The following is a 22586-nucleotide window of genomic DNA, read 5'->3' as shown; positions in this document are numbered from 1 at the left end:
GAATGGAAATAAACTTTGGTGGGAAATATCCTTAACGTCTTGCTTGTTTGCCTACTTTTCTCAGCATGTTGCTTGCATGATAAGATGTGTGGAGAATGAGATCAACGTTTAAGAACATGTTCATGATAATAAGTGACTGATAAAACGTTGCGAGTATGTCAGAGTCTGGGTAGTTGGAGAGCTTTAGTTTGACTAAAAACATTAGTGGAAGACGGAAGCCCTGCCAAATCAGACTGATGAAATGTTTCAATTAGTTGGGTGAATTTCATCTTAAAACATTTATTTCACAAATTAAATGGCATGTCATCACAACACAAAGAGTAGAGACTTATTAAACAACATGAATGGGAAAACAGCCAGTTAACATCCATAAATGTCTTTTGTGGTGTATGTTAATGTGTTCATGGCACCACAAATATGGATTTGTTTTCTATTTAATATGAACCACTGCACATTGGGACTATATGGGTGATGATGTAGAAATGTTTAAATTGTGTTTCATTTCACATGATGTAATGTTGGAATCTCTGCCATATCATGGATACCATACCATACTACCATATCCGGAGTGAAGCTACAATCTTTTGTGTGTATTTGCCAGCTCAGAAATCTGAAGATCCATATTTAACAATGTCTAGTTATGCAAACATAATACAACAACATTGCTTTGCACACTAGATATTTCAATATTTACGTTTCTATGCATGCAGTGTCACTGATATGACCAAGACGTACAATACGTAATATTTAAAATCATTCTATCGCAAAAAGTTAACCATGTTTTTGGTATCTATCATTAAAACGTCACAGTCCATATCTTTATTTATTGTCCTCACCATCCCACCTGGCTTTTAGACATTACACAATATAATAATACACACTGCTATGTAAACATGTTAAATGATCATTAAATAAAAACAGATTAGAAGCTAAATAAAATATTAACAAATCATATTTTCAAACAATAAGGAATATGGTGCATTAAATGAATTTAATGTTAGCCATCTCTGTTGTATTTAATGGTTTTGACCAGACCAGTACAGTTTCTCCTCTCCTTTATTTTTCTTCCATTTGCAGAGGAACAACATCCAAAAGGTCTTCTGGAAGGTCTTGTTGCATAGGGCGTAACACATAGGGTTGATGGTGCTGTTGACATAGCAGAGCCAGTAGCCCAGATGCCAGAGGGACATTGGGATGCATTTAGAACAGAAGGTGGAGATGAGCACCATGATGTTGTACGGGGTCCAGGTGAGGATGAAAGCCAGAAGGATGGCACTGAGAGTCTGTGCAGCCTTTTTCTCCTTGATGAGGACCATTCGTTTACGCTTGGTCATCTGGATCTTCAAGTTTGGATCTTCTGGTTTGGTTGAAGCCGATGTGGATGAAGGAGCCTGTGGCTCTGAGGACTGACATTGATCTGTGTTTGTTCTCTCAGTCTCGCTACTACCTTGCAAAACGGTGATGTCACTAAGGATCGGCTTGAACTTGTATGACATGCATTTTTTATTGTTCGTCTGGGAGCATTTTGCAAGATCACTTAGATATTTGCTGTCTTCATAACAGTCCAGCTGTCCATTTTTATTGAGTGTCGTCGATTCTTGGTTCTTGAAAGATTCTCGAGGGGTCATCTCAGAGACAGACCGCTCGTCATCTTCTGAGGATGTGTAACTGTTCAAGGTGGTGACCTGGTCTGATTTTATCCACAAGTCATCAGACTGCAACGTTGTCCTAGTTACATAACTCTGGTTGGACGAAGACCATGACGCTTGAGTCCCGTCCCTCTTGTTTTTAAAGCTAAAGCATTGTAGTATTGGCTTTCGTGCTTTAGAGTCTTCACGGCTGTCCAGCGATGGGTATCCTTGGAGTTCTGCTAAGTTCTTTGTGCGTTTCTCGGTTTCTTTGTAGATTTTGCAATATAAAATTGTCATGATGGATACCGGGACATAAAAGGCTGCTATGGCTGTGCCGAATGTAATTGTGGGTTCTGAGAAAAACTGGATCTCGCATTGGTCAGGAGAAACCGTCCTCTTGCCGACAAAGTACTGCCAGCACAGAATGGGTGGAGCCCACAATATAAACGATATCAACCAGGCCAAGCCAATCATGATGCCTGCACGTTTCGGGGTCCGTTTAGCCCTGTAGGTAAGTGGTCTTGTAATGGAGAAATATCTGTCAAAGCTGATGACCAGCAAGTTCATCACCGATGCATTGCTTGCAACATAGTCAAGGGCCAGCCACAGATCACATGCTATATTCCCTAAAGACCAGTATCCCATGAGAATGTAGGATGTGTACAGGTTCATGGAGAACACGCCAATAATGAGGTCTGCAAAAGCTAAACTGAGTAAGTAGTAGTTGTTAACAGTCTTAAGTTGGCTGTTGACCTTGAAGGAGAGCATCACCAGAACATTCCCCACTATTGTGATGAGACTCACAACAGCTGACACTGTTGCAATGGTTATGACCTCCAACAGACTGTATGGGGCTGGCAGGACAGCAGAGACATTTCCACTTGCTGTTAAATTTTGGATATCCATGTCCATTGCTGACAGGTTAGTAAATGCTGGATAAAAGTTGCACTGTGTTCTTCATGCTCACTTGGCAAAGGATCATCTGAAAACAGAGAACAAATAGATTTCAAAAACAGAAAATTTAAACATAAAAATAGTGTACTTTTCTAAGACATTACAGGCTAAGCATTGTTTTTTCATGCACATTTCTTTAAGACTGGTGGAAAGAAAACATCCAAAATGCACATTCAAGAGGTCATTTCATCACACATTATCTTTTTGTATCTGCGGATTTTAATTATAAATACATAAAGGCTGTTCAGTAGGCATTTCAATAATTTCCAGTTTTATTCTTGTGTAGTTTCTCAAGGTTTCAACAAAAAAAAAAAAAAAAAAAAAAACCTATTTCAAAAAGATTCCTATAACCTTTTATTTAGAAAAACATGTTTTTTTTCCTCTGGCTGTTGACAGTATTGATTTATGGAGTGATTAAAAAATAGATATAAAAACTTTAATATCCTAACAAAATGAAAGAATTAACCTGGCTTTATCTAATGATCTGATTTAATATTTTGGAAATGCATGCAAATGAGAGCATAATTAATTAGATATTGCTTATTTAAATTTGCATATTTAACATAGCATTTCAGAAAACTTGTAATATAAAAATTGCCTTAGGCCCAGTTTCACAGACAGGGCTTAGATTAAGTTAGAATTAGGCCTTAGTTCAAAGACATTTAGTTTAAGTAGCTTTTTTAAGCGTGCCTTAGGAAAAAAAACATTACTGATGTGCATATTGAAATAAAACAATGACACTGACATATTTTAAGATATGTCACTGCAAGTTGCTTTAATTTAAAACAGCTCAAACGTGTATTTTAGTCTGGGACTATAGTTTAAGCCTTGTCTGTGAAGCCGGGTGTTAATGTACTATGATTAATCAACTTTGGAAGTATTTTTATTTTTTTCAATCTGACAAGCACATAATAACAGTTATATGCATCGCAATATCTTAAAGATGACTGTAATAACTACCATTTACAGTCTATTATATGCAAAGGAATGACAGGACTGCATGGGAGCACCCGGTCAGATCTCACATGCCCTCAAAAAAACCCTGGTCCTACTACTTTTGATACTACTGATACTCATACTTTTTTCCCCAGTTCGACCAGCCTAAAGTTGACAATCTCATATTCATGATTAGGCGGAACTAGTTGAATGAGGGGGAACGTTTCTCCATTGAAGAGGGTTCTTTTTAAATGTAACAACTGTTGTGGTGTTACATGATTACAGTCTCGGTAACGTTAGTAGTTCTAATTTTCATATTCAGTTATGGAGGGTAGATATAGTCGGGGACGCGGTGGTCATTGGAAAAGAGGAGGTGGAGGAGGTAGAGGTGAAGGTGAGGGGGACACTGGCAGTTCGGGAGAGCACAGGGGTCGCGGAAGAGGGGGCCACCATCGTGGAAGAGGCAAACGGGACCATCGTAGAGGAAGAGGGCGCGAATATGGACCTCCCGCAGACTTTAGAGAGTTTCGACGAGTGAGTGTCACCCATACAAAACAAGCTCCATGGCAACCATAGTTTCTGCCGAAATACCAGAGTAACTGTTGCTATAATGCCATAATGACAGTAAGTTAATGATTACTATAAAACTCTGGCTATTTGGTATTAGACACAGATGTCATAAATACTAAGTATGTGAAAATAAAATAATGTCACAAGCACTGTCACACTGTTTGAATGAGATTAATGGAAAATAATTGTAAACTTAATTTATGGTATTTCTGTAGCAACATTACTGTTCTATAATGTGTTGGCAGTGGTTACTGTACTATTTGTCCTTTACTCTATCAGTACTGTTACATGTTTAACTGTATTACTGCTACCATGTTCATTTTTAAAATAGTTTTTATAGTTTATTAGAAACCAAACCAATTTAGAATCAATAAGTATTCACTGTATGTATTGTGTCATGCTTGCTCACTGTCATAATTTTTCTGATTGCTTTTCAGAATCAAGATGACCATGACAACAAAGAAAACTTTGAGGAAGTAGAGGAGCACAACACCTTCTCTCGACGAAAGCTTGAGCCCAACTGGGACCGTTATAAGGAATCGGAGAAAGAGGACATTAATGAAGATGTACCTACACAAAGAGGCACAGACTATCATGTCCTCCTCACTTCAGCTGGTAAGACATACTGCCCACTTAAATCTGTGTCATATTTCCCCCGTGCCTCTGATACAGCTCATGCAGGGAGGAGATCAAAACTAAAATGAATGTAGAACAACGGTGGTGTTAAACAGCTGTCCTGCTGTGTGCTATTGAGATACTAAAGGTGACGAGAAGGGCAAAACTCTATTTCTGTTGCACGGTTGGATCTGATTGATGGAGGAGGACTCATCTCATGATGAGCAACAGTTTTGCCATGTTTACAAATAGCACAGCGAGCCACCATTACCACTCACAGAGTTTATGTTATGCTGCCTGAATGAGAAGTTTGAGATTAGTAAAAATATTTTATGCATTAAATTGATCAAAAATGGCAGTAAAGACATTTGTAATGTTACAAAAGATTTCTATTTCAAATAAATACTGTTATATTGAACTTTTATTTATCCTGTGTCCACAAAAATATTTGGGAGCACAACTGTTTTCAACATTGATATTAATTAGAAATGTTTCTTGAGCTGCAAATCAGTATATTAGAATGATTTCTGAAGGGTCCTGTGTTAATGAAGACGGAAGTAGTGATGCTGAAAATTGAAAAGCCTTTGTGAGCATGAGAGACTTCTTTCAAAAACATAAAAGTCTTACTGACCCTATATTTTTCAGTACTGTATAAGCAAGTTAAAACATGAAGAAAACCTGATGTAAGGGGTTTTCAGGGAATGCCTGTAGCCAACGATTTGATGTGCTGCCCTGGGGCCGTATTCACAAAGCATTTTATCTTACCACTAGGAGTACTCCTAAATCGCACTAAAAGATTTTAGCTAGGAGTTTTCTCTTAAAAGTTATTCACAACGCCTTTCAGACCTACTCGAAGTGACCACCTTGATTGGCTGATGATTGTAACGCGGGAATGATTCCTAACGCCTCCCCTACGATGATGAGTGACAGGTGACAGGTCTGAGAATGCATGCGCTACACAAGTAGTGCGAAGGACGGAAGATGATGAATAACTGAATAAATAGCCTTGAATGAATAAAGAGTAAGGCAAAACAAATAGCCTAGTAGCCTAATGAAACATATGGATTGATGCAATATCTTTGCAACATTATTGAATTAATCTGTCACTATATGCCTCTGCCTACGTTTGCAAAGAGAAGAACATTTTAATTTGATTCACAATGAAACATTACAGTTAGTTTACATGCAATGAGTAGCCTAGTTTTGGTTGTTGTTGGTGGTGTTATTGCATCCCTAGTTATGCCTACAATGCAAAATTGTTCCCTCGCGATTGGAAGCTCCTGTAGCCGCCGCATACGTATTTCAAAACATCGCAACGTGAAATGCCACAAAAAGCGGTTTGTGAAGGTCTTAGTGAGTTAGGAGTCCTCTCGACTTCTTTTAAGCTGTCCCAGGCTTAGGTGCTACTTTTAGGGCTAAAATGCTTCGTGAATTACTCTTAGTCAAAAAAATTAGGAGTCCTAAAGTTACGAGTGACACGCCCATTATTTTTAGGAGTTGCTCCTAAATTCGCCAGTTAGGAGCTACTTTTAGCCTTAAAATTCTTTGTGAATACGGCCCCAGTTCCTTTATGTATGTCAGTAAGTGAATGCAGAGATTGAACATTTTGTTCAAGGGCAGGTCATACACTGTCTAATTATTCAAAATTAACCATTACAAAGGCATTTGTACCTCAGATTTAACGAGCCTAAATTCCCTGTAAGTGCAGAATGAGTTTCCATTACGCTGTTCTCTTGAGGGAACTTTCTTTGCTCAATTTGCCTCTCATTTCCCTAATCTGCTTCCTCAAAAGCCACATTGATATTCATGAGATATATTTGTGGCATCTAATTTTACAACAGTGAAGTACTGCAGGATTGCACTGCCTCTTGTGGTATTGCAAAAGAAAGACTATTTATACCTAGTAGTAGTGCATATCTGCGCAAACATACGTACTAGGAAATGTCATTTGTTAGTAGCAGTCTGTTTCTGTTTGTTGTGGCCAAACAGTTAAAGTTGTACTCCAAACTAAATTGGAGCACTTAATCTGTTTTGTTGCTATCTATTTTTTCCTGTGTTGTTCCCTGCACATTTATGATTAGTCATCAGAGGTTCAAACTCGCTGATCCCTGTGGATGTGGGTGGAATTTGTATCTGTTCTCCAGAACAAGTATTGTATCCATGACTTCAGGAATTATGTAGGACAGCTTTACCATCATGATGTGGTTGTACAGCACCATGATAACAACAAAAGAAATAGTTCAGTGCTTTAACTTGACTGCTTTGATGAAGAATCTTCTTTTCTGTATTTTATATTTTAACAGTGAAAAAAGTCTTTACAAGTTTTGTTTGACTTGGCAAGATATGTAAATATGGTCACACCTCTTGGTCAAATATTGCAATATAATGACTTCAGCTAAGTTATAAATAGACAAATTGCTGTTCCGGTTTGTTCAGCTCCACATGTCTTTCAAAGTTGCCTGACCTCCCCTGCGATACTCAACTTACTGTCCTTTATCCTATTATGATTCTGCCAGCAGGCCCTGATTAGTGTGTGTGGTGGTAACGGACTGATTACATACCAAATGAGTGTAATTCAGCTTTCACCAGGAACACCCTTCAATTACCCTTGGGCTTTCTCACAAATGACCAAAATCAAAACTTAATCTGGATTCTTTAATGGGGTTGGTTTGCCTAAAATTAAAATTGTCATCATTTAGTCACCTTCAAAGGTCTACAGGTTTGGAACTACATGGGGGTGATAATTTACACATATTACACATTATTACACATATTGCATTAAAACAGATGAGTTGTCTTCTTCATGACAGCAGGTGCTTGCACCTGTTTGTCATCCACATGGTAGTTTGTAGTGTTTGAGTGAGGAAATCATCATGCAGTTCATAGAAAACTCATTCTGTTTTCTTAACCATTCTTTGACACGGTAACACAGGTGTAGCAACGTTATGTAATTGAGACAATATTCCACCAGGTTTGATTTGTATTCAGCAGCAAGATTGCTGTAATCTGTTGATTTGCACTGATCTATTATGTATGTCAAATTATGGTCCCTTATCTTTTAGGCTTTCACTGTAAAGAAAACTACGTTTGTCAGATAACAATTTGAAAATCTGTTCACCGAAAGGCTTCATGCTGTAGCAAATCTTTGATGCGATCATTTTTGTGGATATTACTCAGACAGATGGGTAATTTTATTTTGTCTAATCTCACAGTTGATCAAAGATTAATCTGTCAGAAACTCTCGATCAAATAAAAACATCTTTGAATTGCATCATCCAGACCTTGTCACTGTGGCGGTGAACTTGTTGCTAGGGCCAGCATCATAGGACATTGCTCAAGCATTGGGAGTCTTTTGTTGGTCTCAGAATAACCCTGCAACTCACATTGCTTTGAAAATCCACTATGAGGAAGAATGTGGTAATTGCTACCTCGTATTACAAGGTAATAATGATCTCCTTCAGATGATATTGATGCACATTTTCCCGCTTAAGATGCTTGAATATTTAAACATTTTGTAAACACAGCCATATAAGCTTTGCATTGATTTGTAGTTTCGGTAAGGAGTCTGTATTGTCAACACAATTGTATTTACAGGAAATGTAAAAAACAATAGTGCATGCAAATATAATATTAATGGTGTAATTTACATGACAATAAGGTGACATTTATTAACATCAGTGTACCATGAACTATTTTTACAGCCTTTATTAGTCACATTACATTAATGTTGAATGTTTCAAACTTCAAACTTTGAGTATTAGTATATGTAAAAAAAAATTAAAAAAAAAAAAAAAAAGTAAAATGCTGTAAAAGTATTGTTCATGGTTATTTTATGAAAGCTAATGCATTAACTAATTTGAACAAATTCAACATCATTGAAAGCATATGTTTATTACACTGAATATACATCATAGCACATATTGATTTATTTGGCAATTTCCAAATTACTGTAGGTAGGAGCTTTCTTTACTGCTTTTTTCTGTCCATTTAAATCAGCTTAGTGGAACTCTGGGATGCCCCTAACATAACATTAAAAACAATGTCTGTTTTTTTATTATTATTGTTAAAAGGGACAATAGACCCCAAAATGAAGCATCTGTCATTTACTCACCTTCATCTCCAAACCTGTATGACTTTGTTTTATTATGTGGAACATAAAAGCAACAAAATTAAACCCTATTGACATTGAACGGGCAAGGTTGTATGCCCATGCTAAAATTCTGCTTTTGTCCTCCACAGAAGAAAGACATTTTTGATACAGGTTTGAAACAACATGTGGGTTAGAAAGTGATGACAGAATTTTCATTTTTGGATGAATTGCCCATTTACATTTTAAACATTTTAATTGAAACATAACTAATTCATTAGAATAGCAGTCAGTGATATCTATTAATAATGTTGACCTAATATTCAGCCACCTAGTTTGACCAATATTAATTACTGTATTGTCTAATTATCTGTAAAAGATGTATTCAGTACTCACTGTTTTCATATCTCAACCTTGAACTCCATCTACAGATCTGGCTCGGTCACACTGTCACTCATCCCAAACCTTTTCCTCTATTGTCAACTCTCACCACTCTGGAATCTAGATGTTGCTTCTTCATCCAGTCATGTGGCTGTTCTTAAATTATATAATCCTCAAAGTTGTAGTAAAATGTTCTCCTCGGTTTTTGGATGGTTGTTGGTGCTCAAAGGAAGAGTCAAAGTAAAAAGCTCCGTCTCAAGTTGTGCCGACTACGCCAAAGTCCATTGTTAAGCATCTCCTTTTCTCTCAGTGGTGGAGGATGATTGGGAAACGCTGCTGCTGCGGTTTCTTTGGATGAATGTGTGCTGCTGCCTGTGGATGCTCTGACAGACACAGATGTGAATGGCTGGGAGGAGGTCATTCCCTCTGGGCTGGGATGATCGTCATGATTTGGGGCAGTGAACAACAGGCAGACGCCGAGAATGGGAGGAGGAAGAGGAGAAGAGCAGGGGGCTGAACCGAAGCAGAAATGAGGGGATGAAGGTTAGACCGTTCATGCTCATGCTGGAGACAGAGGGGGTGTGTGAAAGGGTGGTATGATGCTCACTGAAACATAATGGAGGCATTAATTTCTCTCTTTTGACACAGATAGCGTGGCTGCGAGCAAATAAGTGGGTGGAGATGATCGGTTATCTAGAAATACAGAAGTAAGAGGGTCATTTAATTACTTTTTGTTGTGTCTGTATAGGAGCTACTCAATTCAAAGTAAAATGGCCCTTTAAAATAGTACAACTGAATTGATTTTTTTTAATGTTTCTCCCATATATTTTGAGGTAATATAGCTGTTTGTCTGATGTTCAACATGAGGTTATCAAAAATCTGTGGTCATTCAAATATGAAAGTTAACCTTACAGTTAAATTGTTTTTGTTCCACTAGCTTCACCAAACAAACAAAAAATAAAGTAAATAATTGTTTTATAAAATTTTATCTACCATTGGTTAGCCAAATCAATAGCCTCACCCCAAATTCACATCATTAGTTGAGTCAATGCTACTGCATCACACCGGAAGTGATATATTTAACATTTACAAATTATGTACTTCAGCATTTAGCTGTTAATATATCCTTGACCATTATGAATTTGTTTATTTATTTATTTATACTGATCAAAAGATTTTTTGTTTTGAAAGAAATTCTTCTATATGCATTAAATTGATCAAAAATGACATGAACATTTACAGTGTTACAAAAGAAGTATATTTCAAATATATGCTGTTCTTTTGAGCTTTTTCTATTCATCACATTCCACAAAAAAAATATTAAGCAGCACAACTGTTTTCAACTTTGATGATAATAATACGATAATTTTCCGAGCAGCAAATCAGCATATTAGAGTGATTTCTGAAGGACTAAAGTAATGATGCTGAAAAAAATCAGCTTTGCAACACAGGAATAAATTGCATTTTAAGATATATTAAAATAGAAAACAGTTATTTAAAATTGTAATACAACTGAATCACAATATTACTGTTTTTACTGTAATTTGTATCTAATAAATGCAGTCTTGATGAGCATAAGGGACTTTGTTTAAAACATGACTAAATCAAACCGACTTTTGAATGGCAGTGTAATTTATTTATTTATTCATTTATTTTTGCACTTACACTATTTTAAGAGGTTAGCATTAATGTTCATTTGAAGATGATGCCTCTCACAGCTGCATGGGTGCAATCACGTACATCACAGGCCATCAAAGGAAGCCTTGAATGATCAGTGAGGAAAAAAAAACAGATTCAGTACACACAGTACAAACATAAAGTTGCAAGAGGGCAAGGATGCTCAGGAAATGAGTGACATCGTGTCCTTGCAAGTTGCGTCTGTGTAAGCGTTGTCTGGTTGGGGATTGAGTACAGATCGACCAATTCAGGGTCATTTCTTTTTACAATTTTTCCTTTTGTCAGCCGTCACCTGTTTTTTTTACAATGCCACAGTGTGATCACAATCTCACATCTTCATGTCGTACAGTCAGGTTGACAGGAAATGGCTTATGTAAGATAGTTCCATGTAGGGCAGGATTTCCAGGCCTCCAAGTTTATTGATCATAATGAGATCATAATGGAGGATATGAGCCGTATCACGTACCCTGGAGGAGGACTAATAATGAAGGGTATAGATATACAGTGACAGCTCCACTGTGTTCCCTGCATCTGTGTGTCTGTCTTAGAGTAGTACGTCTCCTCTGGGTCTCAGATGGCTAGCAGACACAACTCAGCCCTACACGCTACATACTCGGGTTACACTTGACAGTGAGAGCAGCAAATGAATACTAAATGTTGCCTGAATTTCATGACCTTGTTTAGCTGTTGACTGCACTTCGACCTGTCTGTGTCCCTGCAGAGAAGCAAAGAGATGTTGATTCATTACCAATGACATTGCACCTGTAGGAAACCTTGTTCCCCTCCCAACTTGCTGTCCTTTATTTCAGTGCCTTGGCCCTCCACCTGTGGCCCTGCTGCTGGCAGTTTCACCAGCTGGACCCTCCACAAATGACTGCACCCTGGTGGGACACAGCTCTCTAGATTTCTCTCTTCTTCATATTCTTGGCAGGCAACAACCTACTGTATCTTGCACAGAGTCAGCCAATAAATTATTACTACCATAGAACCCTTATTGTTTTTAAGCATGCTGATAAACACATGCTAGATGCACTTTATAAGTTCAGTTTCAGTTGGACTAAAGCAATAATTAAGCTTTTTCTACTGTCACTAACCTGTCCTGACTCCTGATTTTGTGAATTTGGACTAACAGACCTAGATAATCCTATTTTAGCTCGGCTTCGTCGAATGCAAGTGGAATCAGCGTTGTTGCGCATGCTCTGAAAAGGCAAAGGTCTTTCAGAGTATTTTTAAATATTAAATTGATCAATGACAAGGACACATTATATTCATCAATGGTGATTAAAGTCTATTATAATGTTACAAAAGGTTTCTATTTCAAATGAATGCTCCTTTTGAACTTTCTATTCATCAAAGAGTAAAAAAAATGTCATTATCACAATTCATACAAAAATCTTAAGCAACATGATTTTCAACATTGATAATAAAGCAAATCAGCATATTTGAATAATTTCTAAAATAAATTACAGTACAAAACAGTTATTTGAAATTGTAATAATATTACATTATTACTGTTTTTACTGTATTTTGATCAAATAAATGCAGCCATGGTTAGCAGACGAGACTTCGGCCCCAAACCTAAACATGCATTGCCAACTTTGATTAATTGAATATCAATTATGGACTTTGTTTTCTCTGAATCTGAGCCTTGTTGATTTAAGTTAAAATATGCTAAATGGATGTTGATTCCAGCCTGCTAAGTGTAATCACACAAATCGTGTTTTTTCCCAGCACAATCTGGTGTTTCTGGAAGAATGCTGGAGCAACCTTCACTTAAATGCTGAGCACCTGTGTTTTTGATGGTGCTCGTACTGTGACTGTAGTCCCCTGCTTCAAGCATTGGACAGTAATTATGATGCGGGGGTGTGCGTTTGCACCCACACAGAGTATCAGAATGTCATCTCTGTAATAATGTGTAACAGTAACAACCACTCTGTTAATGACTGTGTGTCTCTCTTCACACTCGCTCTCTTCCCTCGCTGCCGTTGTTACCATAACACCTGTGCGATTTGCATGAGGCCGCTCATTATTTTAAAGCCATTTTGACACCTTTATGAATGTTGGGAAGAGCAACAGTGGCCACTTGTTTCTAATCCTTTCCATATTAGCGGTCCATATCTTTTTATCTGTCCACCATAACTTACTCCTTGTTTGTTTCCTGTGGCGATTGTTCCCTGTTGTCACATCACTGAAATATGGGAGCTTTTTTCAAACCGTATTTACAGGTTAAAGGTTCAAGTGACACTTTTGCATAAATATGGTTGTGTAATAATGATAGCTTTTGACTATAAATAGCCTGAGTGATCTAATATTTTGTCCCCAATGAATCTGTTTTATAATTCTGCCAGGAAATGGTCCCCTGATTGTCCCTTTAAATTCATGTATGCCCAGAGATGCATTATTTGGGGCAGTGTTGATATTTGGGGCATGGAGTCCTTTGGTATTTGGTTGGAAGTGGATGTTCTTAATGGGCGCTGTCATTGAAATACCTCAGTTTATTACCTCTGTAATCAAGATTCTATAAGAGATGAAAGAGAAATCTTCCTAGATATTTTGCACAGGTGTTATGTATGCCATGTAAATGGTACTCATGTTCACTAGATAGATTTCCGATTCAATCTCCGTCTTGGAATTGAATGCAGTCCTATTAGACCTGGGCAATAAAACTAAGTAAAAATGTATACCTCGATATTTTTCTACATTTTTATGATATTCAATATATAGAGATGTTTTTGCAATTGCTCTTAAAAAAAGAGCCTTTCAACATTATTGAGATATTCCCTAATTATATATATATTTTATGTCAGGAAAGAAGATATCGCAATAATATTGCTTGTAGTAATAATAATAATAATAATGTATCAGTCAGGTCATGCATTTTGGTTTTGAATGTTCTGAATCAGTGCCATTATCACGTCTCGTCAAGTCTATATCAAGTATTTCAGGTCTGAATGTTTATAATAAATGTATTATTTTAAGTTGTATAAAATAATGAATTTGTTTACTTAATAAAAGTAATAAACATATTACATAATAAATAAATAATATAAAAAATATTTGAAGTAATATAATGCATGTATTAATTTTTTTTCTTGATTTATTTTGTTACTTCTCACAGAAAACCATATACTGCAGTGTTATATGACATGCTTTTAATAATTTCTATAAAATATTGACATTGCTTTTTTATTGTTTCTGAAGAGGATCCTCCCTGAGATGTGTTTCCTCTGTGTTCATCATTGGGAAAAGCATCTCCTTTGATCAAGAGTAGCGCATTGAGTGCTTGATTCATCTCTATGGAAATAAATGACTGTTATAGATGTCTTATTAAGATGAGCCACAGCTGTCTGCTAACCTGATGGTCAGCTCAGCCCATCGTCCCAGCTGCAATACTGGCCCCACTTGTAGAAAGTGAACATGCATGTTGTCATGTAACTTGGTGTGGCTTTTATGTTCAGGTAAAAATATCAAGAAGAAAGGAGAATACTGCTGCTCTTGTGGTGTAGGTCAGGTTGTGCCGAGAAAGAAAGGACTCTGGACGACTTCTGCTCTTTGTGGTCTTTCGTTCATTCCATGGCTCGCATCTAGCATCATTCACTTGAGGTGCACCTCACACCAGAGCCCTGTTCTCATACACACTAATGCACCGGACATATGGGGACGTGCATTCACAAATAAATAGGAATTAAATAGATTAATATAGAGCAGTAGGCGTAAACACTGTGTCTGTAACACTGGAAAACTCATCAATCATGAGACTCAATCCTGTGTCTGATTTTCTTTCTTTCTTTTCCAATTGAAAAAAATAAATGCTTGTATATAAATATATGCACATATTTAAAGCTTTTTTTGAGTTCAAAAATGATATAATGAGCATCATAAATCCATTTTCCAAACCGTGTTCTTGTTTTATCCTGAATCACTACGGTACACGGCTATTTTAGACTGGCTCGGGTCGTACCACTGCGGAGTAGCCCAGTATCTGCGTGACTCGTCATAGATATAAACAGAGAAATAACTATTATTATTATTAAAGATTTCAAAATAAGAGTTGATTTGTCACTTTCTGCACCGTTGAAACCACAGAGATTCAGAGCTATAGTTCCAGTCATTTCAATTGTGATTTAAAGCCACACTGTGTAGGATTTTCTCCCATCTAGCGGTGAAATTGTATACGACTACCAACTGAATATTACTTTCTAGCCCCTCCCATTCCGAGGGCGTTTTAACTCCTACGGTGGCCGTATTATTTCAAATCTGCCGGCAGTCGCGAGTAATCTCCCCCTCGCATTCGTCACGGTGCCACTGAGTGTAAAAACGCGAAAGGCGAAGCTTGAATTTCCAGGTATGTCCCTCTTTGGCTAATGTATTTTCAAGATGGAGGCACAACATGGCTGCCGCCATTCGAGCGACTCGCTCTTATGTATTCAGATTCTACGCTTACGAGAATACTTGATTAGTTGGTAGAAGTAATTACACATTAATGAGCACATATCATTTTGAAAGAACAAAGTGTTTTTTGCTAAGAATCAACTTAAAAAATGACACAGTGTAGCTTTAACTGAATAGATGTGTTTTATTCCCCGTTTCTGGTTTAGGAAGCTCAGACCTCTTTATAAACATAATGATTTGAAGGTTACGCAACAGTTCAACTTCAACAGATCAAAACCGTAAGCAGAGCTCAAACTTTGAATGATCTGAAGGAAAACATTTTTATTTTACACATGTGGCCTCTGTCAGTTATCCAAGCAGTGTTGCATTTAAAGATGTGTTTTCAAATGAACCAAGTGTGTGAACTGCACAAAAGTCTTTCCTTTCAACTCTAGACACTAATAGGAAACTCTTGGTGTTCTCCATGGCAGCTATCTTGAAGCGTATATTAAATAACTGTCTTTTTGTTTTGAATGTTCAGCTTGAAATGTTTTAATTGCAATCATCACAGTCTGATTTATTTTGATGGTTCAGTTCGTTACGGAGTTGCTTTGTGCTAATTGGCTTAGCAATGATTTGCTCAAGAGCCGTGACGACAAAGCAAATTAGCAGCTTCTTCCAAAGGGCTGTAGCCTCCCTCCATTAAGTGCCATTTAATGACTAACAGTGGATGGCCTGTGTTCGGTTTAATGGTGCTGTGCTTGTGGGTCCACACAGCGCTTCGTGGTCCTCCTGTCATCAGTGTCTTATTGGGGCCCTTGAAAAAGCAAAGAACACTGGCCAGTTTTGGGTTGGCAGGCTGCATGGTGCCACTCTCTGGGAGGAAATGACCTGTGCTTGTAGCGTGGCTTCCTGTGAGCGGGTCAGAGGACGCCAGCCTGCAGAGAGACAACATCTGCCACACTCACATCGTGCCAGCACTGCACCAGAGCTGCTACTGACAACTGCTCTTCCTCTCACACCACACAGTTTTACTTATTTGTAGATATGCACATTATGTCAACTTTTGGTTATCCATTTCATTTGAAAGTCTAAAAACTGTCCAATGGCATTTTTCTAAACTTCTAAACTAAAGAATAAAAATACAATAATTTGGGAAATGGATTAAGAAAAAATATTTAAAATAGTTAACTTTTCACGTGATTTATTATTTATTTTGTGCAAAGTGATTATTTTTATGGAGGCTTGTTTCCATGGTAACACAAATGTTTCATTAGTTAACTACTCTAGTTAACATGAACTAAGATCGAACAATACTTCTACGGCATTTATTAATCTAAGTTAATGTTAATTTCAACATTATGGATTGTTCAAAAGTTGTTTTTTTAACATTAGTTAATGCACTGTGAACTAACAATGAACGACTGTATTTTTATTAACTAACATTAACAAATATTAATAAATACTGCAACACATAAACTGCTTATTGTTATTTCATCTTAACACATTAACTAATGTAAATAAATGAGACCTTATTGTAGTGTTACCAAAACATTTTTTTTTTAATGTAATTGCGACTTTTTATTGAACAATTTGTACAGAATTGCAATATATAAATTCGCACAATTCGGACTTTATGTGTAGTTCTGAATATCAGCATTATTATGTGTGCGATATTGCTCAATTATATTATGCATCAGCCATAACAAAAAATTGTGGCATTTGGTTTCAGCCAACATATTCTATATTTTTGTGTCCCTAGTAAACCGTATATGATTATTTCTACAATTATTCTTGCACTGTTTCACTTGTACAAACAGTGTCTTTACCATAATTAATGCAACACAGCAGTACGCATGTCACATGCAGCTGGTTTATTATACTGGCCAACCACACACACACACTCGCTGTGATAATGCTTCGCTGACCCTCACCACACATGCTGACAGGACTTTTGCTCATTGTTATGGCAGCAGTTTCCATGGCGCTGTCACTGCCAGTGAAGGAAACGCGATGTCTTCTCCTGTCCACAGCTCCTCATTCTCTCGTAACAGCGACATCAACCACTGCGTGCTTGGCATTCTGCTCCACGTTACGAGGAATCTGGTTTATTGTGAGTCACTGGACTGGTATATAGACAATTTTACATCTTTAGGTTCTTCTTTATCAGTTTAATGTAGGCTGCTTTACATGGAGCCTTTAGTGGCAGAATGCTCGCTTTTGAGGAAGGATCCCTCTACTTGACCTCGAGACCCTGCGCTGTGTCATCCCTGTCAGTTTGGCCAACTGCAGTTGGCAAGTGTGTCTTTAGTGAAAGCGTGTTTCTGAGGCGGGACGCCCGCTATTCTGCCTCACCCTGGCTGGACAGCTGTGTGTGACAGACCCACGGCTTCTTTCTTCAGCTGTCCCAACTTGCTGCCGCCTCACATTTCACGCTGCTTGTGTCAAGGTGAAAATGACTTCAAAAGATGACACGGCTGTGATGGTGTGCAGTGAACTGAGGTGTTTCTTCTTGGCCCGTGGCATTATGTCCATTTGGAATTGAAAGACATGATTAATAATTGACTTGTAACAGCAATATAGGGTCTGGAAGGTGAGCTGTAGTACAGCAGTTATTGTTGACGATTAGTTCATCAAAATAAATCTTTCAATAAAGTACAGATATGGAAAAACTAAAAACAAAAACAAAAAAACTACTAAAATAACTTAAAGGTAACTTAAATAAAATAGGTTTAAATTGAAATTACTAAAACGGAAATAAAAAATTAAAGCTAAATAGAAATATATATAATGACAAAAGCACATAACATAATTACTAAACTTAAATTGAAATGAAAACAAAATATAAAAAAATGTATGCTAATTTAGAATACAACGAAAGTAACACTAAAATAACACAACTGAAGTATCATTTTCAATGAAATGTGTTAACTGGATCATTTTAATCCTGGTAAATAAATCAACACAGTTGGGCAAAATAATCTATGATATTATTGCATTATTATAATATTGATTTTAAATATTGAATTAAGTCAATTATTATTATTAGTTTGTTTGTAATAATATTTAGTAAGATTCATATAAATGTACTGTCAAATATTAATAATATTTGATAGTAAATATTATAACACTTTGAGAATTTTGAGTTTGTTGATCATTTAATAGTGTTATTAGTAATAAAAAAAAACTTTACACATCAAGAATTTCACCAAAATAAAGAATTGATTCCAATCTTCCTGAAAGTGTTGAAACAAAACCAATACATTAGCTGGTGACTCACTTTACATACTCTGGTTGATATACTGTATAAACATAGTTTTTTATTTTAGTTTATTAAACAATGTATTGCATGTTTATCTGTTTTAGGGGACTCCTTCACACAGTTCAGGTTCTCTGATGAGAAGGACTGGGACATGGACTCACTGGCAAAAAATCAGGTGCATAATCAGTCATTTCTCAAGTCACTAAATATTAAGATGTGCTTGTATGTTTTCCAGTGCAATTATTGCGTTTTTTTGTGGATATATCTTCCTGTGGTTGATTGTGACTTCTCCAGATTCCAGCTCTTTTTATTGACCTGCCAGCTTTAACTCAGTCACTTCAAGAGCTTCCACTGCACACCAGACTGAACCTGGAGGCTGAGCTTGTTCAGGTAGATCCTTTGCCTTTTATGTTGAAATACTTTGAAATGCTACTGTTGAAATATTTAGTGAAATACTACTCAGCCTGCAGCCATATCACCCTGTAGCCCAAGACTGTAGCCCACTGAAGATTGAGCCTGGCCAGTACCTGGATGGGAGGCTCCTGGGAAAACCAGGTTGCTACTGGACGAGGTGTTAGTGAGGCCAGCAGGGGGCGCTCACCCTGTGGTCTCTATGGGTCCTAACACCCCAGTATAGTGACGGGGACTTTATACTGTCAGAGCACCGTCCTTCGGATGACACGTCAAACCAAGGTCCTGACTCTCTGTGGTCATTAAAAATCCCTTCGGAGAAAAGAGTCGGGGTTTAACCCCGGAATCCTGGCCAAATTTGCCCCTTGGCCTCTGTCCATCATGGCCTCCTAATCATCCCCATACATACTGATTGGCTTCATCTCCGTCTCCTCTCCACCAGTAAGCTGGTGTGTGGTGGGCGTTCTGGCGCAATATGGCCGCCGTCGCATCATCCAGGTGGATGCTCCACATTGGTGGTGGTTGAGGAGATTCCCCATTCCATGTAAAGCGCTTTGAGTACCTAGAAATGCTATATAAATGTAACGAATTATTAGTAGTAGTAGTATTATTAGTAAAGTATGATGTACTAGAGCTTTAATATGCTTCAGGTGACGACTCCTGTTGAACTGCCGCCCGTGACAGTCCCTCACAGAACCGACTCGACACCGACAGCTCCTCAGGCAGGCCGAGAGTCAGCCCTGGGCATTTCCTGCAGTGTAAAGCCTGTTTCAACCACCACAGCGTCACTCCCTGCGGCCACTGATGATGCTGACCAGGAGCTCGACCTTCTCCTCAGCTTGCAGAGACCCGTCACAGTTCAGTCCCACGCTACAACAGATGATGCGCTGAACACCCCAACACAAGGTATCCAAATCAGTTGGTATATCTTGTTTCTTTTTTGTTAAACAGTGTTGGAGAGTACTGTAACTAACTAAAAGTAGTGTAGTGTTTGGATATCAGATTCATTTTAGTGAGACAGTTCATTTTCACAGGTAATTATTAACCCAAATTATTTTAATCCCAGTTTTTTTTGTTTTTGTTTTCCACTATATAAATAAGGTCAGTAAGATTTTAGTGGAAAAAAAATATTAGTTTTATTCATTAGTGACACATTACATTGATCAAAAGTGACAGTTAAGTGTTCTATTCCAAATATTCAACTTTCTAATCAAAGAATCCTAAAAACTAAAATGGAAGTATGGTTTCCACAAAAACTGTTTTCAACATGGATAACTGGAGACTTTACCATCGCAGGAACAAATTACATTTTAAAATATATTCAAATACAAATCAGTACTGTACTTTTTTACTGTATTTTTGATCAATGAAATGCAGTCTTGCTGAGCCTTCTTTCAAAAACATTTTACCAACCACATTTTTTTTAACATTAGCATATATAACACAGCCTTAATTTTTTGTAAAATTCTACCCGAATTCTATTGCAGAATGAAAATATCCTCCGATACACATGTAATCCTTAAATAAGTTTCGATTCTGTTGAACTGCTTTGCAAGTTCTAGCTTCAAAGTAGCTTCCTGAACATGGTGTAAAAATATGACTTTATCACCTCAACAGAGGATTCAGAGGAAGAAGAGAGAGAAAATCAAACGGTTGTTATGAAAGAGACCCAGCCAGAAGTGGAGAGTGAACCTGAACCCACGAGACAGGAAGTGACAGAGGAGGATCTGGAGGACTGGTTGGACAGCATGATCTCCTGACCTGAGAGAAGCACTTTCTCCCCGCTGACTGACACGGCCGTGGATCAAACCAGCACATGCTGACAGCGTTACTTCTGTGTGGACGTGTACATCACACTCAGACACTTCGTGAAGTCTTATAATAGCCAAGACTAATTCAGTCATGTGGAATATAAAATGCTTCATCAATATATAACTCCATGTGTAATGCCGTGTAACAGTTTCCTGACTCATCATATTCTCACTCCGATTAAATGCATCGATGGTCAGCTGGGATTTATTGCATTAGCTACTTTATTTCCGTTCCCCCTGCTCAAAACAAATGCAAATCACCAAAGCCACTACATACATACAAATGGCCATACAATAGCAGTTTACAGTATTGACTGTTCAATACATTTAATCATTTTTGTCCTTGAATATAGATTTCCATTGTTTTGCAATCGTACTTCATAAATGATCAGGCAAACACGACTTGAGTTATTTAACCTTAACCAAACATTTAAAAAAGCAGTGATTATCTTTACTCATGAACCATCAACTAAAGCTACAAAACTACTAACCCAAGTGAGACTGTCAGTGAGAGTCTAAACTAAAATGCAAACTAGCAAATCATACGAGCGGGAACCAAATGTTTGCATAGTCTCTTGTCATAAGGCACTTTTCTGTATGAGAAACATCTAGTGGACTGAAGCAGATGATCTTTATATTTCTCATTCCACCAGTCAGATTACTGTCTTTAAAGGCATTGCACATTCTTCAGTGTTGTTTGTTTTGAAATCAAACAGGCATAAATTGTGTTTGGCACTCAGAAGGTATTCTTGTGCATATTTGTGTAGACGTTCATTCAACACATCAAAAAACATATATGTGGTAACATCTCATCTCACAACTTCATGTGCATTTGTGAGTTAAGCAAATGAGGCAATCTACCATGTTGGTGTTTTTTTTTTTAGGTTTTTTTTTTATCAAACATGGCTTGTCTTAATTTGGCAATGTGTGCTACATGTTTTTTTGTTTTTTTCTCAATGTTGGACTCGAGTTCACATTTTTGGCTTGATCACAATGAGTTCTCGGTATGTCGCTGTCATTTCTGGTGGAGAAACGGCTGAGGTTTTTTTTGTTTGTATGAATCATTGAGCAGCATTTGATGAGAGCTAGTTTACGATGTTGTGTCCAACCTACATAAGATCCTAAAATCCATTTATATTAGGAGCTCGTGTAGGTTGAACATGTGATTTCTCTCATATTTGGACTGAGGACAACAGTACGTCCTCTAGCCCAGCAGGTCCTCGTATTGCTTCCGGAAACAGTCTCCAGCAGGGAAGAAATCCCAGCACCTCTCCTGATACATCTTCCAAACATACGACTCCTGTAGTAAAAAGGATAGAGAAGTAATGTGATGATGATATAATTTATGAAATATAATATACACTACCATTCAAATGTTTGGGGTCAGTCATTTTATAAAAAAAATAAAAATACATACTTTTTATTAAACACGATAATGTTAAAAAATTGTTTTATTTCAAATAAATGCAGAACTTGGCTATTCTTTTCATCAAAAGTCTTGATAAAAAAATGTATCACGGTTACCAAAAAAAATGAAGCAGCACAACTTTTTTCAACACTGATAATAAGAAATGTTTCTTGAGCAGCAAATCAGCATATTAGAATGATTTCTGAAGGATCATGTGACACTGAAGACTGGAGTAATGATGCTGAAAATTCAGCTTTGCATCACAGGAATAAATTAAAATACTAAAGTTATTTTACTGTTTTACTATGTTTTTTTTATATATATATAATTGCTAGGACACATTTTTCTAAATTTGGGTCACTTTTCACTTTTCCAAAACTCTTCACACAGTTCTTCCAACCAACTTTCAACTTGGCACAGCAGTTGATTTCACGTTCAAAATTCACTAAAACTACCAAAACACGTGTGAAAA

At 37.2% G+C, this 22586-nt stretch overlaps 3 protein-coding genes across 6 annotated transcripts in view; 1 reads left to right on the top strand and 2 right to left on the bottom strand.

The window, feature by feature from the left end:
* Nucleotides 1–260: 260 nt before the first annotated feature.
* chrm5b (cholinergic receptor, muscarinic 5b) lies at nucleotides 261–9574 on the bottom strand. The gene is made up of 2 exons (XM_079888085.1): nucleotides 9190–9574; nucleotides 261–2613 (listed from the first exon to the last, which is right to left on the bottom strand). The coding sequence occupies exon 2, from the start codon at nucleotides 2541–2543 to the stop codon at nucleotides 1017–1019; it is 1527 nt and encodes a 508-aa protein (XP_079744211.1). The 5' UTR covers nucleotides 2544–2613; nucleotides 9190–9574; the 3' UTR covers nucleotides 261–1016.
* aven (apoptosis, caspase activation inhibitor) lies at nucleotides 3760–21946 on the top strand. Its single transcript, XM_079888090.1, has 6 exons — nucleotides 3760–4055; nucleotides 4529–4706; nucleotides 18589–18659; nucleotides 18779–18874; nucleotides 19546–19801; nucleotides 20513–21946. Exons 1-6 carry the CDS (start codon nucleotides 3846–3848, stop codon nucleotides 20653–20655), a joined length of 954 nt encoding a protein of 317 aa, XP_079744216.1. The 5' UTR covers nucleotides 3760–3845; the 3' UTR covers nucleotides 20656–21946.
* Nucleotides 21398–22586, bottom strand: part of ryr3 (ryanodine receptor 3) — a 94674-nt gene continuing 93485 nt past the window's right edge. For all 4 annotated transcript variants that reach the window (XM_079888081.1, XM_079888082.1, XM_079888084.1 and 1 more), the window contains one exon: nucleotides 21398–22006. In XM_079888081.1, coding sequence (XP_079744207.1) covers nucleotides 21911–22006 — 96 coding nt within the window. In that variant the 3' untranslated portion in view covers nucleotides 21398–21910. The remainder of the gene's footprint in view (nucleotides 22007–22586) is intronic.

This window comes from Squalius cephalus (genome assembly GCF_949319135.1).
Source record: "Squalius cephalus genome assembly, chromosome: 12".
Classification (NCBI taxonomy): Eukaryota; Metazoa; Chordata; class Actinopteri; order Cypriniformes; family Leuciscidae; genus Squalius; species Squalius cephalus.
This window is presented reverse-complemented; position numbering and strand designations above follow the sequence as displayed.

Bases quoted from the DNA above. Each gene is read 5' to 3' on its own strand.
- chrm5b (XM_079888085.1), bottom strand. From the start codon at position 2,543: ATGGACATGGATATCCAAAATTTAACAGCAAGTGGAAATGTCTCTGCT.
- aven (XM_079888090.1), top strand. From the start codon at position 3,846: ATGGAGGGTAGATATAGTCGGGGACGCGGTGGTCATTGGAAAAGAGGA. The intron at 18,875-19,545 runs GTAGATCCTTTG...AATATGCTTCAG, and splicing joins TGGAGGCTGAGCTTGTTCAG to GTGACGACTCCTGTTGAACT. The intron at 19,802-20,512 runs GTATCCAAATCA...TCACCTCAACAG, and splicing joins GCTGAACACCCCAACACAAG to AGGATTCAGAGGAAGAAGAG.